This window comes from Engystomops pustulosus, chromosome 3, assembly GCF_040894005.1.
Source record: "Engystomops pustulosus chromosome 3, aEngPut4.maternal, whole genome shotgun sequence".
Taxonomy (NCBI): Eukaryota; Metazoa; Chordata; class Amphibia; order Anura; family Leptodactylidae; genus Engystomops; species Engystomops pustulosus.
In genome coordinates this window covers 219,206,330-219,219,706 of record NC_092413.1, presented here as the reverse complement: position 1 = coordinate 219,219,706, position 13,377 = coordinate 219,206,330, and the positions used below count along the sequence as shown (strand labels likewise).

Here is a 13,377-nt window from a genome sequence, read left to right as displayed (position 1 = left end):
TGATAATAATATAGAGGTCTGGGGGTGTGATAATAATATAGAGGTCTGGGGTGTGATAATAATATAGAGGTCTGGGGTGTGATAATAATATAGAGGTCTGGGGGTGTGATAATAATATAGAGGTCTGGGGTGTGATAATAATATAGAGGTCTGGGGTGTGATAATAATATGGAGGTCTGGGGTGTGATAATAATATAGAGGTCTGGGGGTGTGATAATAATATAGAGGTCTGGGGGTGTGATAATAATATAGAGGTCTGGGGGTGTGATAATAATATAGAGGTCTGGGGGTGTGATAATAATATAGAGGTCTGGGGGGGTGTGATAATAATATAGAGGTCTGGGGTGTGATAATAATATAGAGGTCTGGGGGTGTGATAATAATATAGAGGTCTGGGGGTGTGATAATAATATAGAGGTCTGGGGGGTGATAATAATATAGAGGTCTGGGGTGTGATAATAATATAGAGGTCTGGGGTGTGATAATAATATAGAGGTCTGGGGTGTGATAATAATATAGAGGTCTGGGGGTGTGATAATAATATAGAGGTCTGGGGGGGTGATAATAATATAGAGGTCTGGGGGGTGATAATAATATAGAGGTCTGGGGGGTGATAATAATATAGAGGTCTGGGGGGTGATAATAATATAGAGGTCTGGGGTCTGATAATAATATAGAGGTCTGGGGGTGTGATAATAATATAGAGGTCTGGGGTGTGATAATAATATAGAGGTCTGGGGGGTGATAATAATATAGAGGTCTGGGGGTGTGATAATAATATAGAGGTCTGGGGGGTGATAATAATATAGAGGTCTGGGGGGTGATAATAATATAGAGGTCTGGGGGTGATAATAATATAGAGGTCTGGGGTGTGATAATAATATAGAGGTCTGGGGGGGGGTGATAATAATATAGAGGTCTGGGGGTGTGATAATAATATAGAGGTCTGGGGTGTGATAATAATATAGAGGTCTGGGGTGTGATAATAATATAGAGGTCTGGGGGGTGATAATAATATAGAGGTCTGGGGTGTGATAATAATATAGAGGTCTGGGGGGTGTGATAATAATATAGAGGTCTGGGGGTGTGATAATAATATAGAGGTCTGGGGGTGTGATAATAATATAGAGGTCTGGGATGTGATAATAATATAGAGGTCTGGGGTGTGATAATAATATAGAGGTCTGGGGGTGTGATAATAATATAGAGGTCTGGGATGTGATAATAATATAGAGGTCTGGGGGGTGATAATAATATGGAGGTCTGGGGTGTGATAATAATATAGAGGTCTGGGGGGTGATAATAATATAGAGGTCTGGGGGTGTGATAATAATATAGAGGTCTGGGGTGTGATAATAATATAGAGGTCTGGGGTGTGATAATAATATAGAGGTCTGGGGGGTGATAATAATATAGAGGTCTGGGGTGTGATAATAATATAGAGGTCTGGGGTGTGATAATAATATGGAGGTCTGGGATGTGATAATAATATAGAGGTCTGGGGGGTGATAATAATATGGAGGTCTGGGGTGTGATAATAATATAGAGGTCTGGGGGTGTGATAATAATATAGAGGTCTGGGGTGTGATAATAATATAGAGGTCTGGGGTGTGATAATAATATAGAGGTCTGGGGGGTGATAATAATATAGAGGTCTGGGGTGTGATAATAATATAGAGGTCTGGGGGGTGATAATAATATAGAGGTCTGGGGTGTGATAATAATATAGAGGTCTGGGGTGTGATAATAATATAGAGGTCTGGGATGTGATAATAATATAGAGGTCTGGGGGGTGATAATAATATGGAGGTCTGGGGTGTGATAATAATATAGACGTCTGGGGTGTGATAATAATATAGAGGTCTGGGGTGTGATAATAATATAGAGGTCTGGGGTGTGATAATAATATACAGGTCTGGGGGTGTGATAATAATATAGAGGTCTGGGGGGTGATAATAATATAGAGGTCTGGGGTGTGATAATAATATAGAGGTCTGGGGTGTGATAATAATATAGAGGTCTGGGGTGTGATAATAATATAGAGGTCTGGGGGGTGATAATAATATGGAGGTCTGGGGGGGGTGATAATAATATAGAGGTCTGGGGGGGGTGATAATAATATAGAGGTCTGGGGTGTGATAATAATATAGAGGTCTGGGGTGTGATAATAATATAGAGGTCTGGGGGGTGATAATAATATGGAGGTCTGGGGGGGGTGATAATAATATAGAGGTCTGGGGGGGGTGATAATAATATAGAGGTCTGGGGTGTGATAATAATATAGAGGTCTGGGGTGTGATAATAATATAGAGGTCTGGGGTGTGATAATAATATAGAGGTCTGGGGGGTGATAATAATATGGAGGTCTGGGGGGGGTGATAATAATATAGAGGTCTGGGGGTGTGATAATAATATAGAGGTCTGGGGGGTGTGATAATAATATAGAGGTCTGGGGTGTGATAATAATATAGAGGTCTGGGATGTGATAATAATATACAGGTCTGGGGTGTGATAATAATATACAGGTCTGGGGTGTGATAATAATATAGAGGTCTGGGGGTGTGATAATAATATAGAGGTCTGGGGTGTGATAATAATATAGAGGTCTGGGGGGTGTGATAATAATATAGAGGTCTGGGGTGTGATAATAATATAGAGGTCTGGGGTGTGATAATAATATAGAGGTCTGGGGTGTGATAATAATATAGAGGTCTGGGGGGTGATAATAATATAGAGGTCTGGGGGTGTGATAATAATATAGAGGTCTGGGGGTGTGATAATAATATAGAGGTCTGGGGGTGTGATAATAATATACAGGTCTGGGGTGTGATAATAATATAGAGGTCTGGGGTGTGATAATAATATAGAGGTCTGGGGTGTGATAATAATATAGAGGTCTGGGGTGTGATAATAATATAGAGGTCTGGGGGGTGATAATAATATAGAGGTCTGGGGGTGATAATAATATAGAGGTCTGGGGGTGTGATAATAATATAGAGGTCTGGGGGGTGTGATAATAATATAGAGGTCTGGGGGTGTGATAATAATATAGAGGTCTGGGGGTGTGATAATAATATAGAGGTTTGGGGGTGTGATAATAATATAGAGGTCTGGGGGTGTGATAATAATATAGAGGTCTGGGGTGTGATAATAATATAGAGGTCTGGGGGTGTGATAATAATATAGAGGTTTGGGGGTGTGATAATAATATAGAGGTCTGGGGTGTGATAATAATATAGAGGTCTGGGGTGTGATAATAATATAGAGGTCTGGGGTGTGATAATAATATAGAGGTCTGGGGGTGTGATAATAATATAGAGGTCTGGGATGTGATAATAATATAGAGGTCTGGGGGTGTGATAATAATATAGAGGTATGGGGGTGTGATAATAATATAGAGGTCTGGGGGTGTGATAATAATATAGAGGTCTGGGGTGTGATAATAATATAGAGGTCTGGGGGTGTGATAATAATATAGAGGTCTGGGGGTGTGATAATAATATACAGGTCTGGGGGGTGATAATAATATAGAGGTCTGGGGGTGATAATAATATAGAGGTCTGGGGGTGATAATAATATAGAGGTCTGGGGGTGTGATAATAATATAGAGGTCTGGGGTGTGATAATAATATAGAGGTCTGGGGGTGTGATAATAATATAGAGGTCTGGGGGTGTGATAATAATATACAGGTCTGGGGTGTGATAATAATATACAGGTCTGGGGTGTGATAATAATATAGAGGTCTGGGGTGTGATAATAATATACAGGTCTGGGGTGTGATAATAATATAGAGGTCTGGGGGGTGATAATAATATAGAGGTCTGGGGGGTGATAATAATATAGAGGTCTGGGGGGTGATAATAATATAGAGGTCTGGGGTGTGATAATAATATAGAGGTCTGGGGTGTGATAATAATATAGAGGTCTGGGGTGTGATAATAATATACAGGTCTGGGGGTGTGATAATAATATAGAGGTCTGGGGTGTGATAATAATATAGAGGTCTGGGGTGTGATAATAATATAGAGGTCTGGGGTGTGATAATAATATAGAGGTCTGGGGTGTGATAATAATATAGAGGTCTGGGGGGTGATAATAATATGGAGGTCTGGGGGGGGTGATAATAATATAGAGGTCTGGGGGGGGTGATAATAATATAGAGGTCTGGGGTGTGATAATAATATAGAGGTCTGGGGGGTGATAATAATATAGAGGTCTGGGGGTGTGATAATAATATAGAGGTCTGGGGGTGTGATAATAATATACAGTTCTGGGGTGTGATAATAATATAGAGGTCTGGGGTGTGATAATAATATAGAGGTCTGGGGGGTGATAATAATATAGAGGTCTGGGGGTGTGATAATAATATAGAGGTCTGGGGTGTGATAATAATATAGAGGTCTGGGGGGTGATAATAATATAGAGGTCTGGGGAGTGATAATAATATAGAGGTCTGGGGTGTGATAATAATATAGAGGTCTGGGGGGTGATAATAATATAGAGGTCTGGGGTGTGATAATAATATAGAGGTCTGGGGTGTGATAATAATATAGAGGTCTGGGGGGTGATAATAATATAGAGGTCTGGGGGGTGATAATAATATAGAGGTCTGGGGGTGTGATAATAATATAGAGGTCTGGGATGTGATAATAATATAGAGGTCTGGGGTGTGATAATAATATAGAGGTCTGGGGTGTGATAATAATATAGAGGTCTGGGGGTCTGATAATAATATAGAGGTCTGGGGGTGTGATAATAATATAGAGGTCTGGGGGGTGATAATAATATAGAGGTCTGGGGAGTGATAATAATATAGAGGTCTGGGGTGTGATAATAATATAGAGGTCTGGGGTGTGATAATAATATAGAGGTCTGGGGTGTGATAATAATATAGAGGTCTGGGGTGTGATAATAATATAGAGGTCTGGGGTGTGATAATAATATAGAGGTCTGGGGGGTGATAATAATATAGAGGTCTGGGGAGTGATAATAATATAGAGGTCTGGGGTGTGATAATAATATAGAGGTCTGGGGTGTGATAATAATATAGAGGTCTGGGGTGTGATAATAATATAGAGGTCTGGGGTGTGATAATAATATAGAGGTCTGGGGTGTGATAATAATATAGAGGTCTGGGGTGTGATAATAATATAGAGGTCTGGGGTGTGATAATAATATAGAGGTCTGGGGGGTGATAATAATATAGAGGTCTGGGGGGGTGATAATAATTAGTTCCCCCCCTACCCCTGCCGAATTGCTGCTGATTTAGCAAATTTCCTATAACTGATAGGTTATAAGAGCTGAGTAATATGGCTGACTGTGATATCGCGGCTCTCATGTCGCTGTCCCCCCCTCCTCCTCCTCCGCTATAGGTGACGCTCAGAGCCGTCCCTTCTCCTGTGGTGCCCTCTAGAGGATCCTTTTAGCGCTGCAGTCACCAAACCTTCACACAGGGCAAATGTCTTTATTTTTCGTTTCCTGCCCATTATAATTGCCCCACAGGCAGATATAGACAGATACAGCGTCCCCTCCCCATTTCCAACATCTCTGCTTGCTGTCTGTGAATGGAGACAATAATGGGAGTGACTTTGCATTATGTCGGGGGGTGATGCAGCGCTGCAGATCATTCTCGCTCCCCTCTCTCATCACAGGTGGTGAACCCGTCGTTCCCCAACCCTCGCAGACGCCTCCGCCTCAGAGACTTGGCCGAGAGAGTCATCGACGCCCAACAGAACGAGCAGGAGCTGAACAAACTGCTGAATGAAGCCTTGCTGGAGCGCGAGACCGTCCAAGTGTGAGTGCTGCCGCCCCTCCGCCTCATGGGGGCGCTCTACCTCTCACAGGACATTGATGGAGGCCACTAATTTTGCAGCGTGGCCAATTTTTTAAAAAAAATGAAGCCTTGACCTTTCCCCGTCCTAAATGATTCCTATGACCCCCCCTCCCCAATCCTAAATATAACTGCCCAGGGGTGAACCTAACCTCCCTGCTGCCTGAGGTGAGCTATCGAGCAGCGCCCCCTATGCCCCATCCAGTGGTTATACATCAGGTTATTTTGGGTTCTCCGTGCAGCGTCTCACCCCCCCCCCCACCCCACCCCCCCGATGACATAAGCGGAGGCTTATTTATAAATGTCATGTTCGGCTCTATAGCATGTGACTGCGCCCCTGATGCTGCCCCCCATCTTGATGCAGGTGATGCTGCCTGAGGCAAGAGGCTCAACTGTAACTGCCCCTCCCCTTTTGTGCCAACTTCCTGTAATGTGGCCCCAGAAATGTATAACAACTCCCCCCCTATTATATAATATCCCCCTTATAGTGGCCACTTACCAGGGACTGTTCTGATGAATCCAGGACTATTGGGAGGGATGATTGGGAAGGGTCCATCCAACCCTTGTACTCATTAATGCACAGGAGCTCAGGGGCCCCCGGGGTTGGACCTTTTAGGGCCCTTGGAGCAAGTGGACAGTTTGTGCTCGTCCCGTTCCATTGGCTACAGGGCAAATATCTGAGCAGGACTCCCCTGTCTACACTGGAGCTTGAGAACGTGGCCACATGTTCTTTCAAGAAGCAAGTGAGGGGGCCCTAAATTTGGGGCCCACTTAATACAGGAGCTCCCCAGATGAAGACACAGGTGCAGAGTAAACTATCAATGTAGGGGTAAAAATCTGAGTGTGTAATATAACTAATACAGATTTCCCCGGCTTTTGCAGCAGCAGCCTGACACTATTTAGGTTCTCTCGGCTACTGGGGAAGATTTTGTGCACTTTTCAGTCATCAATTCCACAGCCCCTCCCCTTTACTCTAAAAATCTGTAGCTACAGCAGTCACTCAGAGCAGAGGTGGAGCTTAGTTCTCAGAGCACAGCAGTGTGAGGACACTCCCGCAGTGCACTTGGAGAAACTGCAATCCTAGAATATAAATTCATATTTCACAGTCCTGCTGCTACTAACAACATACACATCTCTCTCGAAACAATAGCTAACACTGGCACTGATTAGAGGACAGAGCACAGCTGTGTGAGGATGTATCTGCAGTGCACTTGGAGAAGCTAAAATCCTAGAATATAAATCCGTATATCACAGTCCTGCTGCTACTAAGACAATACAGAGCAGTATGATATAATATCTCCCCCAAATACAATACCTAAAAATGGCTGCACAGAGCACAGCAGTGCCAGGACATGTCCCCAGTGCACATGGAGAAGCTAAAATCCTGGAATATAAATTCATATATCACAGTCCTGCTGCTACTAAGACAATACAGAGGAGTATAATAAAATATCTCCCCCAAACACAATACCTAAAAATGGCTGCAGAGAGCACAGAGCACAGCAGTGTAAGGACACAACCCCAGTGCGCTTGGAGAAGCTGCAATCCTGGAATATAAATCCATACATCACAGTCCTGCTGCTACTAATAACATACAAGAAGGTCCGATCACCCATCTCTCCAGGGACACACCCGCTGACTGGTCCCTTTAAGGACTGATAAAACTAGTAATTTTTACTAAATTATACTCACAATATATTGATTGGTGGAGTGACCCTTTAAGAGCACATTAGTTCTGTGTCCCATGTAATAAGACACTTGGATCATGACCGTCACTCATGTAGCCCTTGTCCTCCCCCCTCTCTACAGTCTTAAAGGGAAGTACACCTACCGCCTGTCCATGAGATTCATCAACCCGGAGATGGAGACCCGCTTTTCCGTGGAGAAGGAGAAGCAGAGCGGCGCGGCCTTCAGCTGTTCCTGTGTGGTCCTCTTCTTCACCGCTCTGGTCCAGATGCTCATAGACCCCATGTAAGTCCACAATCTCTGCCCCACATCTTCTTAAAGGGGCGGCCGCGCCTCCTATTCACAGTGGTGTTGTAATTGATCAAGAGGTTTGTAACTTTTCTGAGCCCCTTTATTATATTTTAAATATTTTTTTCCCATCATGCCTTAGGATGCCCAGTTTCATAATTGGTGGAGAGGGAGGGAGTCACCTACTTAGTACACAACATCCTTTATATCACTCCTCAGCCTCAGGAGATAACTTACCTGCGACGTCCTACATCTTGTGCTAAGGTTTTTCCTTCCACGAAAGTCATCATTTCTAAACCCCAAATTCGGTTTCAGACATACGAGGTGCCCCCATCACAGTGACGTAACGTACACAGTCCCCCATAAAAGTAACACTCACAGTGCCCCCAAACACAGACAACAGTGCCCCCATAACACAGACACAGTGCCCCCATAACAGTGTCATCCCCAGTGTCCCCATAACAGTGACATCCACAGTGCCCTCATAACAGTATCAACCATAGTGCCCCCATAACAGTGTCACCCACAGTGCCCTCATAACAGTATCAACCACAGTGCCCCCATAACAGTGTCATCCACAGTGCCCCCATAACAGTGACATCCACAGTGCCCCCATAACAGTGTCATCCACAGTGTCCTCATAACAGTGTCATCCACAGTGCCCCCATAACAGTGTCATCCACAGTGCCCTCATAACAGTGTCATCCACAGTGCCCTCATAACAGTATCAACCACAGTGCCCCCATAACAGTGTCATCCACAGTGCCCCCATAACAGTGTCATCCACAGTGCCCCCATAACAGTGACATCCACAGTGCCCCCATAACAGTGTCATCCACAGTGCCCTCATAACAGTGTCAACCACAGTGCCCCCATAACAGTGTCATCCACAGTGCCCCCATAACAGTGTCATCCACAGTGCCCTCATAACAGTGTCATCCACAGTGCCCCCATAACAGTGTCATCCACAGTGCCCCGATAACAGTGTCACCTACACATCCCCCCATAACAGTGTCATCCACGGTGCCCCCATAACAGTAACATCCACAGTGTCCCCATAACAGTGTCATCCACAGTGCCCTCATAACAGTATCAACCACAGTGCCCCCATAACAGTGTCATCCACAGTGCCCCCATAACAGTGTCATCCACAGTGTCCCCATAACAGTGTCATCCACAGTGCCCCCATAACAGTGTCACCCACAGTGCCCCCATAACAGTGTCACCCACAGTGCCCCCATAACAGTGTCATCCACAGTGCCACCATAACAATAACATCCACAGTGCCCCCATAACAGTGTCATCCACAGTGCCCCCATAACAGTGTCATCCACAGTGCCCCCATAATAGTGACATCCACAGTGCCCCCATAACAGTGACATCCACAGTGCCCCCATAACAGTGTCATACACAGTGTCCCCATAACAGTGTCATCCACAGTGCCTCCATAACACAGACATCCGCAGTGCCCCCATAACAGTGTCATCCGCAGTGCCCCCATAACTGTGACATCCACAGTGCCCCCATAACAGTGTCATCCACAGTGCTCCATAACAGTGTCATCCACAGTGTCCCCATAACAGTGTCATACACAGTGCTCCATAACAGTGTCATCCACAGTGCCCCCATAACAGTGTCATCCACAGTGCCCCCATAACAGTGTCATCCACAGTGCCCCCATAACAGTGTCATCCACAGTGCCCCCATAACAGTGACATCCACAGTGCCCCCATAACAGTGTCATCCGCAGTGCCCCCATAACAGTGTCATCCACAGTGCCCTCATAACAGTGTCAACCACAGTGCCCCCATAACAGTGACATCCACAGTGCCCCCATAACAGTGACATCCACAGTGCCCCCATAACAGTGTCATCCACAGTGTCCTCATAACAGTGTCATCCACAGTGCCCCCATAACAGAGACATCCACAGTGACCCTATAATAGTGACATCCACAGGGCCCCCATAACAGTGTCATCCACAGTGCCCCCATAACAGTGACATCCACAGTGCCCCCCTAACAGTGTCATCCACAGTGCCCCCATAACAGTGTCATCCACAGTGCCCCCATAACAGTGTCATCCACAGTGCCCCCATAACAGAGACATCCACAGTGCCCCCATAACAGTGACATCCACAGTGCCCTCATAACAGTGTCATCCACAGTGCCCCCATAACAGTGACATCCACAGTGCCCCCATAACAGTGACATCCACAGTGCCCCCATAACAGTGTCATCCACAGTGCCCCCATAACAGTGACATCCACAGTGCCCCCATAACAGTGTCATCCACAGTGCCCCCATAACAGTGTCATCCACAGTGCTCCCATAACAGTGTCATCCACAGTGCCCCCATAACAGTGTCATCCACAGTGCCCCCATAACAGTGTCATCCACAGTGCCCCCATAACAATAACATCCACAGTTCCCCCATAACAGTGTCACCTACACATCCCCCCATAACAGTGACATCCACAGTGCCCCCATAACAGTGTCACCTACACATCCCCCCATAACAGTGTCATCCACAGTGTCCTCATAACAGTGTCACCTACACATCCCCCCATAACAGTGTCATCCACAGTGCCCCCATAACAGTGTTATCCACAGTGCCCCCATAACAGTGACATCCACAGTGCCCCCATAACAGTGTCATCCACAGTGCCCCCATAACAGTGTCATCCACAGTGCCCTTATAACAGTGACATCCACAGTGCCCCCATAACAGTGTCATCCACAGACCCCATAACAGTGTCATCCACAGTGTCCCCATAACAGTGACATCCCCAGTGCCCCCATAACAGTGTCATCCACAGTGCCCCTATAACAGTGACATCCACAGTGCCTCCATAACAGTGTCATCCACAGTGCCCCCATAACAGCGTCATCCACAGTGCCCCCATAACAGTGTCATCCCCAGTGCCCCCATAACAGTGTCACCTACACATCCCCCCATAACAGTGTCATCCCCAGTGTCCCCATAACAGTGTCATCCACAGTGTCCCCATAACAGTGTCATCTACAGTGCCCCATAACAGTGTCATCCACAGTGCTCTCATAACAGTGTCATCCACAGTGCCCCCATAACAGTGACATCCACAGCCCCCATAACAGTGTCATCCACAGTGCCCCCATAACAGAGACATCCACAGTGCCCCCATAACAGTGTCATCCACAGTGCCCCATAACAGTGTCATCCACAGTGCCCCCATAACAGTGTCATCCACAGTGCCCCATAACAGTGACATCCACAGTGCCCCCATAACAGTGTCATCCACAGTGCCCCCATAACAGTGTCATCCACAGTGCCCCCATAACAGTGTCATCCACAGTAACCCCATAACAGTGTCATCCACAGTGCCCCCATAACAGTGACATCCACAGTGCCCCCATAACAGTGTCATCCACAGTGACCCCATAACAGTGACATCCACAGTGACCCCATAACAGTGTCATCCACAGTGCCCCCATAACAGTGTCATCCACAGTGTCCCCTTAACAGTGTCATCCACAGTGTCCCCATAACAGTGTCATCCACAGTGCCCCCATAACAGTGACATCCAGTGTCCCCATAACAGTGTCATCCACAGTGCCCCCATAACAGTGTCATCCACAGTGCCCCCATAACAGTGTCATCCACAGTGCCCCCATAACAGTGTCATCCACAGTGCCCCCATAACAGTGTCATCCACAGTGTCCCCATAACAGTGTCATCCACAGTGCCCCATAACAGTGTCATCCACAGTGCCCCCATAACAGTGACATCCACAGTGCCCCCATAACAGAGACATCCCCAGTGCCCCCATAACAGTGTCATCCACAGTGCCCCCATAACAGTGACATCCTCAGTGCCCCCATAACAGTGTCATCCACAGTGTCCCCATAACAGTGACATCCTCAGTGCCCCCATAACAGTGTCATCCACAGTGCCCCCATAACAGTGATATCCACAGTGCCCCCATAACAGTGTCATCACAGTGCCCCCATAACAGTGATATCCACAGTGCCCCCATAACAGTGATATCCACAGTGCCCCCATAACAGGGACATCCACAGTGCCCCCATAACAGTGACATCCACAGTGCCCCCATAACAGTGTCATCCACAGTGCCCCCATAACAGAGACATCCTCAGTGCCCCCATAACAGTGTCATCCACAGTGTCCCCATAACAGTGACATCCTCAGTGCCCCCATAACAGTGTCATCCACAGTGCCCACATAACAGTGTCATCCACAGTGCCCCCATAACAGTGTCATCCACAGTGCCCCCATAACAGTGACATCCACAGTGCCCCCATAACAGTGTCATCCACAGTGTCCCCTTAACAGTGTCATCCACAGTGTCCCCCATAACAGTGTCATCCACAGTGTCCCCATAACAGTGTCATCCACAGTGCCCCCATAACAGTGACATCCACAGTGCCCCCATAACAGTGTCATCCACAGTGCCCCCATAACAGTGTCATCCTCATTGCCCCCATAACAGTGTCATCCACAGTGCCCCCATAACAGTGACATCCACAGTGCCCCCATAACAGTGACATCCACAGTGCCCCCATAACAGTGTCATCCACAGTGCCCCCATAACAGTGTCATCCACAGTGCCCCCATAACAGTGACATCCACAGTGTCCCTATAACAGTGATGCCAGAGTATACACCTGGGGACATTAACATACAGGCTCCTGGCTGTGCTGGGAGTATTTATGGGGGGTCTTAATATGTTTGGGGACTCCCAAGCTAATTGTAGTAGATGTATGGGATGTCTTCATCATCATCTAAAATGTTCTCTTTCCTCCTCAGTTTGGTCGCAAACTACGTAACATTTGTAATCGGGGAAATCCTTCTCTTGGTTCTGACCATCTGCTCACTGGCGGCTATTTTTCCCAGGGTAAGAAATTCTACAACTTTCAAGAGATGATCCATTCTTATAACTGGGTGACCATCAGTCATGTCTAATAACTGGGTGACCATCAGCCATGTCTTATAACTGGGTGACCATCAGTCATGTCTAATAACTGGGTGACCATCAGTCATGTCTAATAACTGGGTGACCATCAGCCATGTCTAATAACTGGGTGACCATCAGTCATGTCTAATAACTGGGTGACCATCAGCCATGTCTAATATCTGGGTGACCATCAGCCATGTCTAATAACTGGGTGACCATCAGCCATGTCTAATAACTGGGGGACCATCAGCCATGTCTAATAACTGGGTGACCATCAGCCATGTCTAATAACTGGGTGACCATCAGCCATGTCTAATAACTGGGGGACCATCAGCCATGTCTAATAACTGGAGGACCATCACCCATGTCTAATAACTGGGTGACCATCAGCCATGTCTAATAACTGGGTGACCATCAGCCATGTCTAATAACTGGGTGACCCTCAGCCGTGTCTAATAACTGGGTGACCATCAGTCATGTCTAATAACTGGGTGACCATCAGTCATGTCTAATAACTGGAGGACCATCACCCATGGCTAATAACTGGGTGACCATCAGTCATATCTAATAACTGGGTGACCATCAGCCATGTCTAATAACTGGGTGACCGTCAGCCATGT

At 46.3% G+C, this 13,377-nt stretch overlaps 1 protein-coding gene across 1 annotated transcript in view; it reads left to right on the top strand.

The window, feature by feature from the left end:
- The window catches only part of ADCY3 (adenylate cyclase 3), a 158,508-nt gene that overhangs the window by 118,139 nt on the left and 26,992 nt on the right, over positions 1-13,377 (top strand). Inside the window, exons 9-11 of the mRNA XM_072143862.1 lie at positions 5,653-5,795; positions 7,641-7,802; positions 12,610-12,697. Of these exons, the coding sequence (XP_071999963.1) occupies positions 5,653-5,795; positions 7,641-7,802; positions 12,610-12,697 (393 nt within the window). The remainder of the gene's footprint in view (positions 1-5,652; positions 5,796-7,640; positions 7,803-12,609; positions 12,698-13,377) is intronic.